A 15,725-nucleotide genomic window follows, 5' to 3' on the forward strand; every position below is an offset into this window, starting at 1 on the left:
CTCAATATCCAGCTTGTCATGCTGGCTTATTGTAATCCCAGCTAATGGAGAGGTTGAGGCAGGAGGACTTCCATGAGTTTGAGGCTAGCTGGCTACAGGGTGAGACCTTGTCTCAAATAGACAGACAGACAGGCAGACAGACATGATGGTATCCTAGGAAACAACTTCCAGAGGAGGAGTGCAAGGTGCAGAGAGTGGGCGTCTTGGCCAAGATATCCAGCCGACCCAGGCAGGTCTCCACGCTCTACTGGGGCACTCACCACAGCTGGAAGCGCAGCCTGCCCCGAGGTGGTCAGGCTAACGGAACCCCATTAGCGTCTTCTGGGACACTCCTGCTCACCTGTCCTGGCCACACTAACACACTCTCTGCTCCTCCAGCTCTTTGTGATCGACAATGGTGCAGATGACTGGCGGATAGCCATGACCTACGAGCGCATCCTCTACATCAGCCTGGAGATGCTGGTGTGTGCCATCCACCCCATTCCTGGAGAGTACAAGTTCTTCTGGACCGCACGCCTGGCCTTCTCCTATACCCCTTCTCGGGCAGAGGCTGATGTGGACATCATCCTGTCCATCCCCATGTTCCTGCGCCTGTACCTGATCGCCCGAGTCATGCTGCTACACAGCAAACTCTTCACCGATGCCTCATCCCGAAGCATCGGGGCCCTCAACAAGATCAATTTCAACACCAGATTCGTCATGAAGACACTCATGACCATCTGTCCTGGCACGGTGCTGCTGGTGTTCAGCATCTCTCTGTGGATCATCGCCGCCTGGACCGTGCGAGTCTGTGAAAGGTATTCCAGGGGGCCTCTGAACTCGGAACAGGGAAGGGAGGGGGAGCAGGGAGGCCCAGGTCTAAGGGCTGATGGAGGAGGCAGGAATGTTCTCATATACCTCAAAGGAGGAAATAGGAATGAGAAGAGGGCATCCTGGCTTAGGATGTTGGAACACTGGAACCCAGGTAAGCTGGAAAAATACACAGAACTGACTTTTGTTCTTTCTTTTAGAGCAGTGTGTCAAGGCCTTCTGGTTATATCTTCACCAGAAGTATTACCAATTTACAAGGTTTTGCATGCTCTCCTCTTGGAGATTAATGATGCTTGCTGATGTTTAAAAAGCTCTAAGAAGTCCTGCAATGTAATGAAGCCTGTTCATTTTTGCCTAGTTCAAATTTCCTCATATAATTATTTGTGGTGATATATTGTGTACCCTAATAAAACTTGCCTGAAGATCAGAGAACAGAACAAGCCACTAGATTAAACATAGAGGCCAAGGAGTGGTGGCACACACCTTTAATCTTAGCACTCGGGAGGCAGAGGCAGAGATTCAGACGGATCTGGATCTGTGTGAGTTCAAAGCCACCCTGGACTAGATGAGATTGACTCAGTCTAGGAGAGAAACAGAGCCAGGCAGTGGTGGCACACACCTTTAATCCCAGGAAGTGATGGCTGGGCGGAGAAGGTATACAAGGCCTGAGGAGACAGGAACTAAAGGCTTTTCGGCAGAAGCATCCCTTCCAGCTAGAGACTCTGTCAGGCTGAGGAGCTGGTGAGGTAAGAGGTGGTGGCTGTGGCTTGCTCTGCTTCTCTGATCTTCACGCAAATTTTATTAGGGTACACAATATATCACCACAATTATTTTGCTCACAGATCTTTTTTTTTTTTTTTCAATCACACATCACTACTAATATGTCTCTGCTCAAGGTTCGGTCCACAAATTGACCGTATCAGCCTCATTGGGGGACTTGTTAGAATACAAGGCCTTAACCCCAGAATTACTGACTCAGCACTGGCCTTCTAGAAGCTTCTCACCATGATTCATATGCACTTTAAAGTTGGAGAATCATGATGCTGGTGAAATAGATTCAGGAAAGATTTTTAGGGGGCTGGTGATTCAGACCAATGATGGCAGGAAGGAACTGTGGCCTCCCTGAGACCCAGGGCTCTGTAGTGACCAGCCACTTCTCAGAACAGTCACCCTTGAGGCTTCCCATTAGGACCGATACTACCTCCCTCCTCCACCCTCAGGCCCTGTTGGAGACACCTGTCTTTCTCAAGCTGACGCCGTATCTCATTCTAATCATATCTCACATACAGAGTCCAAATCTAGGCAAGGGCTCTGGAGTCTGCCCGAGAAGCTGTAGCTTCCTCATTTTAAAGTAAAAGTCACTTGAAATGGAATAAAGCCATGCTCCTGGGGGTACTTGAAATGGAATAAAGCCACACTCCAGGGGTAGAGAGCTTCTCTGTGTGGGAAGGCACGGAGAAAATCCGTGCTACTTACACAGATCCCGGTAGCTGTCCTTAATACATCAGCACTTACGGCTGGCTGGCAGCTCTTCCATGTGCCCATATCTGAGAAGATATAAAACAGGACAGAGAACTCCAGCAGAGTTGGCTTGAGTAGGCTCACATGGGAGCCATGAACTAAATTTCCCACTGTCTTTGGGGTGTGGAGTCTGTGAGTATGGCTTTCAGATTTCAGACTGAGACGTTTGTGCTGCCCAGAACATGGTCCTCAGAATGAGAGGGCAGCCTCTGAGAACGAGGCTGTGACTGTCCATTTTGGGGGACTCTGCTAGAGAGCCCAAAGCCACAAAGCCATACCGCTCGGCTCTCTAAAGCCCTACCCTAGCTCAGCAGCTGAGCTTCTTCTCCAAGCAGGGATCCATACTAAACATTTCCTCTGGAACCTTCTCTGGCAAATACATTCCCGTGACAGAGAAAGGAGTGCTCTGTCTGCTTCCAACCCCAAACCCCTCATGAGACTGTTTTGTTGTTTATTTGAGACAGGGTGGTCCAGGCTGGCCTTGAACTTGTGACCCCTCTGTTTCCATATTCCCTCCTCCTGCTTCCTCCTGCCGGGATGACAGGTGTGTGCCACCATGCTGGCTGTCACGTGGGACTCTCTGCTGAGGAATACCAGTCCCTCTGCCTCCCTGAGCTTCAATAATGAATGAAGGAGAATGATGCCTACTGTATGGATTTATTGCTCAAGTCAAGCAAAGCACCCTTGCAAACTGTACCTTGCCATGCGATGGCAGTCAGTTAATGGCATGCATCGCACAATCCCAGGTAACTCAGGGACTTGGTGGTTGCCTTCTTTATAACCAGAAGAGACAGACTCCTACCAAATGCCCACTGATATTCATCCTGCTTTCCTTTCTTTTTTTTTTTATTTTTTTTTTTATTTATTTTTTTTTTTTTTGGTTTTTCGAGGCAGGGTTTCTCTGTGTAGCTTTGCGCCTTTCCTGGAACTCACTTGGTAGCCCAGGCTGGCCTCGAACTCACAAAGATCCGCCTGCCTCTGCCTCCCGAGTGCTGGGATTAAAGGCGTGCGCCACCACCGCCCGGCCCTGCTTTCCTTTCTAATCTTCAGAAGCCAAGATTACCAACAGTGATAATTGAATTTGTATAGCCCTTGCGGGCACTTCAGGTTTTCCATGTTTGTGCCCCTTGTCTGGCATGCATTTCAGACGAACAGACAGCCTGAACATACAACCAGATACCTACCAGGGAGTTGCATTGCTCATTGAAACTGTCACAAGTATGGCAACTTATTTATTCATTTTCAGAAGTCTTTGCATCATAACTGCTGTTTAATACCCTCCAAAGCTCCCAGGTCCAGGTTGGGTTAGTCTGGTTAGACAAGGTTAGCGTGCATCAAGATGCATGAGGCTGGGTTAGCCTGAGTTAGCCCAGGTTAAACAAGAGCAGTCCTTGTCGAGCTAGGTTAGCCTGTGCTGCTACGGAATTCCCAGCTGCTTCTCCGCAGGCATGGCTCAAGAGCCCCAGCTGAAGATCAGGAAACAAAGGGAGGCAGCCCTAGCCTGGCCTCTAGGGATAGGCTTTGTGATCACAGGCTTTGGGGTGGGTTAGATGTGTGGTAGCGAGCACAGGGACAGTGCCCTGGCTCCTGCTTCTCCTCTGCTGGCTCTGTATCTCACGCTCCATGCTATCCCAGCCTAACCCAGACCCGAGGGGCCCTGACTGTCCTCACGTTGGGGTTGGCTGCTGGAAAGTAGCTGCTTTGAGGTCACAGGGCTCCCAAGTGTGCAGCCAGAATGCAAGCCTGATTTCCGCCCCAAACTTCAAATTTATCTTGTCAACCCAGGCTGGATCCCGCAGGGACAGGAAATTGTGCTCCAGACTGTCCTAGTCATTCCCCCAGCCTGAGGTCTGAGGGCCACTGTGGTGACACAAAAAAATGCCAGACTTGCTGTTTGGTCTTCTCTGATGTCAGTGTCCTCGATCACTCTTGCCGTGCCATTTCCAGGGCTGACTTCATGTCCAGTGAAGTGCGCATGTGTGTGCATACATGCATGTATGTCTGTGCAACTGTGTGTGTGTGTACTGGGCGTGCTCATGGGTACGTGTGTGGGTGTGCACGTACATTTGTGTGTGCCTGTGTGTGTGCATTGGATATTGGAGTGCACCTGCTCCACCCTCTGTTGACGGGGGCACTCGCCGCCTTCACCTGAAATGCCATCTCTCAAGGGAACTGCCTGACTCAGGGTCACACCCCTTACTCAGGGGCGGCCGGAACCCACTGACTGTCAGGGGAGAGTTTACAGAGCCCTTTGCCTCCTAGAGCATAACTCTCTAGGGCCATCTAGGGGTCCCTAAGGGATCACCTGGGGTTTCTGTTACCATTGCACCCCCCCACCTGTGCCCTGCTTCCCGTGTTGATCCTGAGAGCCTCCCCATCCCCAAATTTCTGTCTCTACATCTCATGATCTTTGACTCTTGCCCAGAGTCTGATCTATAGGGCCATGAAAGCATGCACAGAACTCATGTAATCAGGCAGAACTCTCTTACAATGGCCAGCCAGTTTCTTTCAGAGCTGTAGGTGACCCTGTGCTTCCCAAGGTCAAACCATAGGAATGACTGGCTGAGACATTGAGACAGGGAAACTGAAGAGTTGGACCAGAGTGGGAGAGGGATATGGAAAAGATGGCCTTGATGTCTCTCAGTTTGATCTGATGGTGACTCTGTCACCTTTGGTTAGAGAGGGTAAGTGACTTGTCGAGGGCATTAAGCACCACGACAGGTTCTAGAACCTGTTTTGGCTGCTGCCACCCAGACCATGGTTTGCATATGGTCCAGGTGGCTTCCGTCAGCTGAACTTGTCTCTAGCTGTATGCACACACTTCTGAAGTTGCTATGGAAATCCCTCTTCAGCAAGATGCGTTTTAGAAGTCATTTCTCCTATCTGGAGTTGGCTTTTATAGGCCAATAAATGTTTTTACATCTCCTGCCAAGGGCAGACAGGCGTTAATAATGGTGCAGAGGAGCCCTGTGCTGGGAGAGCAACACCTGGTTGCCCGGAGGGCGGTGGCAACCTCGGCTTGTTTTGCCGGGACCCCAGAGAGGCATTACACCACTGCCTCTGACAGTGCCTGACAGTTGCAGCACTCAGCATTCTCCAGGATTCTCTTGGCTGCATGCCCACCTCCCACAGGCCTCCCAGGGCCACCCCAGGAACCTCCTCATTAAACACTGTCAAATGCCAAGCAGCATTAGAAAGGGAACAGTGGAGGCCCCAGGTCCCAGGGCATCAGGCCGGGGAAGTCGGCTTTCCCTGCACACCCTGAGCAACTCTGGCAGCCCACACGTGTGTGTTTGTCTCCTTGAGAGGAGCAGAAAGGCCTCCAACAGCACTGACAAACACAGGCTGTGTCTTGCTTCCAAGTAAACCCTCCCCATCCTCTTAAATGGCTGGACCCCTCTGGGCTCTTCCACTCTGAGGCTCCACAGTCTATATGGCTCCCTGCAGGTTGTCGGCCTCAGGGTCTCAGGCCTGTCAGCAGGTGTTTGATTTTGACTATGTGAATTTGAATTGTTTTCATACAGATATTTTAATGAAGAGTTTGATTCTAGAGATCTGGCCTATAGAGCCAGAGAGAACCAGGCAGTTCTGGGGTTGGGGTTACAGCTCAGGGAAAATACTTGCCTAGCATGCATGAGGCCCTAAGCTGATCCCCAGAACTGTGAAGGAGGAGGAAGAAGAGGAGGAGGAGGAGGGACCAACCCGTACTCTTGTTCTCTGTTAGTGACTAGTGAAGCTCCGAGGCAGGAGCAGAAGGGAACAGAGGGCCTATGGCTTTGACTTGAAGAGAGCAGTATGGAGCTTGTCTGAAGGATGGTGCTCATTGCAGGGAGTCCAGGAAGTCCCTGCGCTGAGCTGAGCTGAGCAGAGCTTGAAAGCACAGGGCTCGGGACTGCGGTTGTGAGGAGCCCTTCGGTGGGGTACAGATTCTAGTATAGACCTGGTGCAAAAATCCCATGGGGGACTGTGTGAAAAAAATGATAAGAGCTTCTAGCCTTAGCTATTTTATCTAAGATAACCAAAGCTTGTATTCAATATACAAGTGTTCAACTTATTATATATATATACATACATACATACATACATATATATGTACATATATGCACATACATGCACACATAAAGGAGAGCAGCGTATGCTCAACATTTTTTACTGTTGGAAGTCTGTGATTTTAAATGTTTGTAAATGGATGGTTGAGGGAGTCAGAGGATGGATCAGAAAGCACAGCACTGGATGAAGCTCTCCTCTGGTCCTGCCTCCAGCTGGAGAAACGAGAAGTTGGTCTTCTGTAAGGCAGGAGTCAGTCAAGGTGGTCCTGCTGCCCAGCCAGGTCCTGCAGGGGCCCGCTGCAGCATCAAAGAGGAGAAAAAGGAGGATGCAAAAGGATGCTAATGATGGGAAACCCGAAGCGCCCTTAGGAGACTAGCTATGCCTTGCGGTGCAAGAAAAGAACAGTCTCTGTGTGAGGAAGACGGCAGAAAAGGAATAGAAACACATCTGGTTCACATGCTCAGAGTTCCTGAAAATCAAAATTGCTTTTCTAAAGGGGAAAATCCGCATTCGTGATGCTTTTTTTTTTTAAAAGTAGAATGTAGAGGGCCAATGTTAAAGCTTTCTCAGCGGGCCAGTGAGAGGGCTGAGTAGATAAGGGTACTTACTGCCAAGCCTGGTGACCTGAGTTAGTGCCCCAGAACTGATGTGGTGGGATGAGAATCAGCTCACACAGGTGCCCTCTGATCCTCATGGGCGGTGACACTGGTCCTTCCTCCACAAACAACAAATAAATAGTTTCCAAAGTTGTTTCAGAATCTAGAAGAGGTGAGTGAAAGGATGATTAGCCCAGAGATGGAGGCTGTCAAATCCAGGTTTGGACAGAAGTATAATCAAAGACGTACAGGAAGAAAACTTTTCCAGAATGGTCATGGGTAACAGATACTCAGACGGGGCAAATAAAAAACACTACCTTCTTTCCAATCAGAAGGGCGATAGGAACTACCTCTAGACATCACTTTTTCTGGAACTGGGTTAAATCATACAATTAGCCACCTGAGAGTCCCATGAACAACACAGCTGTGTTTTCCTCAGATCCACTACATTTTAAGAGTCGGTAGAACATCTTGACAGGGTTTGCAGTTGTGTGACCCACTCTGTCATTTGAATGAAAGAAGAAAAGACTAACAATTAAGATCTTAATAATAGACTGATGTGAAAGCCAGAGAGGTGGACAGAGCTATACTGTAAAAAACGAAATAAAGACATTTGTGCATGGTTGCCAAACCGAATTTTAATGTCAAAGGAAAAGTAGTTTCTACGGAGTAGGTGCATGAAATAAAAACAGTAATTCAACAATAATTAGGGGCCTGCAAATCGTTAGAAGTTTAAAATGGGAGGGCTTGAGGGGTTTAGTTAAAAACATGTTGAATCCATCATCTGATGTAGAGAATTTTAATCCCTAACACTTAAACTCAGTCATCAGAAAAATATGGTTGAAATCATAATTTAAACGTTAAAGTTACCACAAGTAGGATTTAAAAATGAGGATTTATTTATTTAATTTTATTTTATGTGTGTCTGTGCAGTGTCCATGGAGGCCAGAAGAGGGCATCAGATTTACTGGAACTGGAGTCACAGACTGTTGTGAGCTGCCTCATGGGTGCTGGGAATCAAACCTGGTCCTCTGGAAGAGCAGCCAGTGCTCTTAACCACTGAGCCACCTCTCTGGCTCCCACAAGTAGGACTTTAAAACCATACAATAAGGATAAGAGTAGCATCAGCTATGAGCTGTCCCCCACCCCCTAAACTGGTACCTCACTTGTGTGAGGCCTGGGGACTGCGACATTCCCATTTCACACAGGATGAAGCTGAGTCACGAGGTGGTTAAGCAACTGCACTTTCCAAGTATCGGGTTAAGACAGAAGAAACAAGGACTCGGGACCGGAAAATGTAAGAGCAGAAACACAAAACCCGATGAGAGAGAACCAAATCTAAAATTTATAATGATCAACATTAGTTGAGTTTACCTCCTCAATTAAAAGACAATGTCCCTCACTTTGATGAGATTTCAAAGCAAAAGTTGTTTTCATGCTATTTTAAGAAGAGGAAGCTAAAGCAAAGGGACCCAGAAAAAAGTAAGAGCGAAGAGTTATTATGTCAATGCAAAGCAGAGGACGACAGTGCCAGGCTGACTACACAGCACAAATTGTTATGTGCTTCAAAGGAACCATTTAACATCCTAGATAAAGGGGGCTGGAGAGATGGCTCATCAATTCAGAGCACTGGCTGCTCCTCCAGAGAACCGGGGTTCCATTCCCAGTACTCCAGTTTCAAGATCTCTGACTTCCTCTTCTGGCTTTTGCAGGCACCAGACCCACCATGGACATGCGTGCCAGTAAAACACCAGTACACACGAAACAAAATAAAATAGCACTGAATAAAAAAAAAGATGAGGTTGGAAGTCTGGGGGCTGGAGCGATGGCGTGGTGGTAAAGCTTGTCAGGTAAGCTGAGGACCAGGTTGGATCCCCAGAACCCACGTAAAAGCCCAGTGGGTGTGACAGCCCGCCTGTAATCTCATCGCTCAGGAAGGAGAGACAGGATCTCCCCGGCAAGCTGGCTAGACAGATGAGCCAAAACGGCAAGTTCCAAGTTCACTGAGAGACCCTGCCTCAATATATAAGGTGGAGAAGGATTGAGGAAGACATCCAGCATCAGCTTTGGGCCTCCATATGTACACATGCACCCCCCCCCCAAACACACACGCACACTCATACATACACACATATAAAAAAATAAGAAAGAAAATCTGAAATTCTAAAAGTTTTGATGGAGAACTATGTACTCAGATGAAAAGTACTCTTCACAGTTTTCATTGTTAAAAGTGAAGGAGGATGGAGAGATGGCTCAGTGGTTAAGAGCACTTGCTGCTCTTCCAGAATCCTAGATTCAAATCCCAGCACCCACATGGCAGCTCACAATTGTTCATAACGCTGACGTCCTTGTCTGGCCTCTGTGGACACCGCACACATGTGGTGCGTTGACATGCACCCAGGCAAAACACTGGTACGTTTTTAAAAAAATAAATACATATTTTTTAAAGTGAAGAAGGAAGCCAGGTATTGTAGCACATGTCTATGTACATTCTTCAGGAGGCTGAAGCAGGAGGATTGCCTTTAGTTTTTGGCCAGGGTTGCATATTAAGTACCAGGGCTATATACCAAGATCCTGTCTCAAAAGGCCAAGAAAAGGAGATGAAGAAGGAAAAGAAACTATATTAATTAGAAGATGAAACAAACCTTAGATAGAAAGCAGAATAAATTTATAATGAAGAAACAGGAACTAATGAATATTAAAAACAGGATTTACAAATCTGAAGGTTACCAAATTTAATCAATTTTTGCTGTATTGGAAAGCAAAATTAGAAATTTTAAGGGGAAATAACGAGTGATTCACAGGACATTTTAATCAATAAATGAAAACAGCTTGACTCTTACAAGAGAAGCCATAGGGGGACTTTCTCTATGGATACTAAAATGTATTATAAAACAAAGAGTCATTAAGTCCCTGGGGCATTACTCATTACTAAAGAAACCAGTAGCGATAGATCGATGAATCGTAATGGAGAACCCTGAAATACATCCTGGTGTGAAAACCCAATCATGGAGGAAGAAAACCAATTAGGAAGCAATAGATTATTCTATAAATGTTCATGGGGAAATTGGAAACTTGGATGAAATATCAAATTGGCACGCCACCTCTCACCAGCCGCCAAAATAAATTCCAGGTAGATTAAAGAGTCAGATAGAAGAGAAGAAATATGAACAGGAGCCAGAAATCAAAGTGAATATTTAATCAATCCTGGGGTGAAAAGTAATGTAAGACAGACCATCTCAGAAGAGAAGAACCGTAAAGGGAAGGAGGCGCGTTTGATTACACCATAAATACAATTTAAGATTTCTCTCCTTTAAAAAAAATAGAAGCCAGAGCTGGAGAGATGGTTTAGTGGCTAAGAGCACTGGCTGCTCTTCCAGAGGACCTGGGTTCAATTCCCAGGACCACCAATGGTAGCTCACAGCCATTTCTAACTCCAGTTCCAGGGCATCTGATGCCCCCTTTGGCCTCTATAGGCACTAGGCACATAAGTGGTACACAGACATACATGAAGGCAAACCACACCCCACTGTGTGTGTGTGTATATACATACATACATACATATATATATATATATATATATATGAATATATAGATAGATCAAAAGTGAAAAAAACTATTTAAAAGCAAATGTTACTCAAGAAAAATATTTGTAACAATGTGACAAGAGGGAAATATCTCATTGTCCAAAGTGGTCCTGGGCATCGGTCACAGTTTACCTCCCCACTGAAGGCAGCCACAGCAGAGAATTAGAGGAAGTCACCAACGTAAAGTACACAGTGTGCCGGTCACTAACCAGAGAGCCGTGAGTTTTCTGCCAGTAAAACAGCACGGAGCACATCATGAAGCTCTAACTTGGTGCCGCTAAGGTCTTCCTGTTGATGGTGGGGTGAGGCTGTGTCCTACCCTGAAAGCAGGCAGGGAGTTAGCACTGTCTTTCTGGAAACAAGCTGGTTGGAAAGCCCTGGCAGGTTTATAGCTTTAACCCTAGAAAGTTCCTTGAATGGAACGATAAACTGACATCAGAAGTCTTCAATGTAATGATGTTTATAACATCAAAGAATCAGAAACGAAGTGAACGTCTAGGATTTAACTGCTGACATAAAGAGGCTGGGGAGATGGCTCAGCAGTTAAGAGCACTGGCTCCTTTTCCAGAGGACCTGGGTTTAGTTCCCAGCACCCACACAGCTGCTGACAACTGTCTGTAACACCGGTTCAGGGAATCCGATGCCCTCTTCTGGCTTCTCTGGACACTGCATGCACATAGTGTACTTACATACAGGCAAACGAAACACCCATACAGGTAAAATAAAAATAGACTCTTTTAAAGAATGTTTAAATAGGGTATAGCAATGTTTACAGTGAGTTCTTAGGCAACAGTGTTTAAAAGTCAGTCTTTTAATGATTATATTAATGTAGTCTTATGTAAGATCTGGGAAAGGAGCACAGACTAGCACCGCACAGCACGCCACCATCCACCTCTTACAGGCGAGCCACATGCACAGAAATGCTTGGGAACACATGTCAGTAGCAAGCTCTTTTCTCCATGGGATGTAATAGAACTTCTTTTGGTTAGATTTATTGTGTTTTCACTAGACTGTGTCTATGTGTAAGAAATGGGTTTGGGCTCACAAAGTCTTTCAGGAGGGTGTAGGTGTGCCAAGGCAGGCAGGCAGGCTGGCACACACACTCAGTAGTGGGGCTGCGTCTGCATCCTTATCCCTAACACAAAGTGATCTGGCGCCTCACATTGGGGTCGACCTAAAGAGCGTGTTGATAAGCAGCATGGCATCTTGGGCACCAGGGGCGACCTTGTGCACATATATTAGCTTCAGGAAGTGCTGACCCTGGAGGAATTTGAAATTCTGGCAAGTGACTGGTTAAAAAAGTTTTTTTTTTAATGATGTTTTGTCTTGTTTAACCCTTTGACAGAAAAGACAGTGCAACTGGTTTACAATTTCCACACTATACACGGATTTTTAACCGAGAGAGGCGGCTGGCTTTCACAATTTTGACAAAGCCCCTCATTTTCCCCTCTGTATGAACTCTAGTGTCTTATCGACAGGGCTTGGGAAGTAGGGTTGGGTCGGGCCGCATAGTTTTCATATTTAACTTCCCTTGAAAGTGCCGTTGAAGTTCCTTCTTGAAGATTCCCCTTCCTGTCTAGCAGCCAATGGCCTTAGAGACAGGCAGGATGGTAAGAGCCTTGTGGGTCCTCTCGCTGGAGCCTCCCTGGGAATGACTGTGTCCTGGGCTTGTGACACCATGGTGTGTGTGTGTGTGGGGGGAGTGGGGTGGTCTCCCAGATGCTGCCTGGCACCTTGCTTGGTGGGAAGGCCCGGGAATACTGCAAGTTAGGGTGCATTCAGAAATCACAGAAAGAGAGGCAGTGGTCTGGCAAGGAGGGTGGGGCAACGTAAGGCAGGTGATTCTCTCTGTCCTCTGTCCCCTCACCTGAGCTGTGCGGCCTGGGTGAGAACAGCACCTGCCTGGCCACAGGGGCTGCTGTGCCCAAATCTCCCCTGAGCCTGAGTCTTCTAGGGTGCTGCCATGCCCAGGTTCAGCGGGCTGCCGCCAGGGTGACTTCAGCACTGGGCCACCGGTCCCCGGGCCACATCCCTAGCGGCACTAGAGTTCTGATCTCAAGTGCCTGCCTTGTGTCTCCCCTATCCCTCACTTTTTTCACAGCTGAGTTTCTCTTTCTGTTATTTCTGATTCACATTTTTTTGTGTGTTTTTCCTTTTCCATTCACAGTATGTTTCTACTTTTTGACACTCAAACAGCAAAACTGTTTATTTGTTGCTATTTTCTTCATACTTTTATTTATGTTAAATGCACATTAATTATAAATTGCGTTACAGTTAAGGGATGGCATCTCTTAGAAGAGTCTAGAAATGGAAATCAGGAAGATTTCCTAACAATGGCAACTCTGAGCTCTGGGTACAGGATAGCTCCTGAGGAGTGAGCCTTGTAGGAATGCCCCCCATCCTTACCTGAGGGAGTGAGCCTTTCAGGACCCCCCCCCCAGCTCCTGAGGAGTGAGCCTTGCTGGAGTACCCCCCCCACCCCCCCCCCACCCCACCCCCCCGTCAGTGTACTGGGGAAGCAGTACTTGTCCTAACAATTAGTCCATTGACCTGTGGTGCTAAAGCTGGACTCTCTTTAGCAATGACACTTTTTTCTCCAAGCTGTTTGCTTTGGGGACACCTGGAGGAAAGGGGTTGCAAGCCCCCCCCCCCCGCCCCCATAATGATCCCCTCTCACTCTGCTAAGAATGGATCCAGCCACAGTCAAGGAGTTACGTTGTTCTTCCAGTGAATGCTAAGGACATTCCGGTACATTGAGAAGGGCTATGCTCCCAACAGAAGGCCGTGTTCAAAGCTTTCCAAGGTGGGGAATCCTTGGATGGTGAGGGAAGGAAGGGGAAGGGATAAGTTCCATGACCAAAAAATCCCATGTCCATCTCCCAGCGGATGTTAGTCCAGACACGAAATCTGCCTTCTGCCCACCTTTCCATGTTCAACCCTTGGTTGCTCTGTTAGGTGCTTGAGCGCCCCCACCATGCCCCGCATCTCCATGGCAGGAACCCCAGCTGCAGTGGGAGGGGAGGGGCACACCTCAGCCCCACAGGGACTGAGCACTGTGTTGAGGGCTGACATTTAGTGTTGTGAGGGAGCCATCTGAGTCACAGGGACGACTGTCACCATCACCAGCGCCTTACTGATGAGCAAAAAAACCTCTCAGAGATCAAGGGAGCCCACGGCAGCAGGCCGAGCAAGGGGCGCAAGTGACTTAGAGGAGCTTTCATCCTAATACACCCCGTGCCTGGTGAGGAGTGGTGCCCGTGTGTGTCCCTGTGCACTGGCGTCCAGGCATCGGGTCTGTGCTTGGACCCTCACATTGCCCTGAACTCTCTCTGCTTCTCTATTTTTAACTCTTGTTTTTCTCAGGAGTTTTTTTTTTTTTTTAATCAGTTTTCGTTTTTTGTTGTTGTTGTTGTTGTTTGTCTATCATATTAGATTTTTGACTCTGACGAAGAATTTACAATAGCTTACACAAAATAATAAAGTTTTCTTAGGCAAAAGAAAATGGGAAAAGGGTCAGTCCAAGCAAGACGGGCACACGACAACATCAGGGACAGAGATTCCTCCCTTGCTGCCCTACTGCTCTGGAGACGTGGCTTCTCCACACAGTTCCAGAAGGCTGCTGGGGCTCCAGCCATCACATCTTCCTTCTAGCCAGCAGAAAAAGAATGTATTTCTGCTTTTTATGGATGCATGCCCCTCCCACTGGTCGTTCCTGGGGCTGGGGAAATGGAGTCTTCATCACTTGTGTTCATAGCTCACTCAGTAGGTTTGCGAAGATGGGCGAATGGGCCACAGCTGTCTCCAAGGTCAACATCGTTAGCTACCCCACGCCCACGCCTACCCCACCCAGCCTTCCATGAAGGGTTTCAAGCTCTGTGGTTCTTGTCCGTAATTCCCTTCAAATTCACCTTTCTCCACATCTGCTGGCACTGACCCCTGCTGTTTCCCTGTCTGTAGAAGCTTCTAGTTCTGCTACACTTCAGTGTTCCCAACAGAAGATTAATTCATATTCCTTAATTTAGAGTCTTCCAGCTTCCACTGCCCAAGCCCAGTAACCAGGGTAAACTAGCCGAGTCCTTGCGGTGAGTGACTGCAATAACCTTCATGACTCCTCATGGGAGCTTTATTGCTCACAGTGAAAACCATCACACTGGAGAGAGGCAGCCTGGGCCCAAGCTGCCAGAGTGGTACCCAACCTATATACAGCATCTCTACCATGAGGTCCCGGAGGCAGAGGCAGGGAGGTTGTGGGTTCCAGCCAGCCTGGACTGTATAATAAGACCCTGTCTTTAAAAACAGAAGAAACAGGAAAGGGCTACTGAGATGGCTCAGTGGGAAAAGGGGCTTGCCGTCAAGCCTGACGACCTGCATGGTAGAAGGTAAAAAACTGGAAACCGAGTCCAGTGAGTTGTCCTCTAACCATCATCCTTCAAATGTGCTGTGACATGTACACACATGCACGAACACACACACACACACACACACACACACACACACACACACACACACACACACTCAGGAGAGCACAGGAAGGGGAGGAAATAGAAAAGAGAAAGGGGAAAGAAGAGACTGGAACAGAGAGAGGCAATGAGAAAAGGAAAGGAGGGGGAAGTGGGAGGGAAGAGAGCTAGCCTGGGCTCATTGTGTCACAGAGCAGGGACCCACCATGACCCTCAGTTCATTGCCCGGGACTGTGGTTGGCTCTTGACCAGGCCCTGGGCCTTCCGGTGTTCCTGGTCTCCAGACGGGAGTTGAGCGCCCGGCTTCCTCCCTAGGTGACTCTAGAAACCAGCAGAGCCCAAAGCAGCGCACGTGCTTCTCTGCTTCTCCTGACCCACAGGGCAAGGGACAAGATGGGAACAGAGGGATCCCATCTGTGCAGGAGGATGTGGGGACTCCCTGAGTGGAGGCCTGAGACCTGGGGCTGTTGGCTTCCTGCTGCCCAAGGCAGGGCTGGTTGTGCTGGGGACGAGAGCGAGCAGGGGAGAGAGCATATTGTGAGGAATGAATTAGGTTTGTCTTGTAGTTTGAGCCAACTGCTTATTTTATGATTTCTTGAGGGCATGCTGTCTTGTGTCTCAAAAAAATTATGATTGGTGTGATTAAAAAAAAAAAAAACAACAATAGTGATTTTCAGAGGAGACCCACTTCCCATACGGGA

General features: G+C 47.9%; 1 protein-coding gene across 1 annotated transcript in view; it reads left to right on the forward strand.

Annotated features, from left to right (window-relative positions):
- Positions 1–15,725, forward strand: part of Kcnn3 (potassium calcium-activated channel subfamily N member 3) — a 144,786-nt gene that overhangs the window by 87,806 nt on the left and 41,255 nt on the right. Inside the window, exon 3 of the mRNA XM_059265688.1 lies at positions 379–797. Within this exon, the coding sequence (XP_059121671.1) occupies positions 379–797 (419 nt within the window). The remainder of the gene's footprint in view (positions 1–378; positions 798–15,725) is intronic.

Source organism: Peromyscus eremicus, chromosome 6, assembly GCF_949786415.1.
Source record: "Peromyscus eremicus chromosome 6, PerEre_H2_v1, whole genome shotgun sequence".
In the NCBI taxonomy this organism is placed as follows: Eukaryota; Metazoa; Chordata; class Mammalia; order Rodentia; family Cricetidae; genus Peromyscus; species Peromyscus eremicus.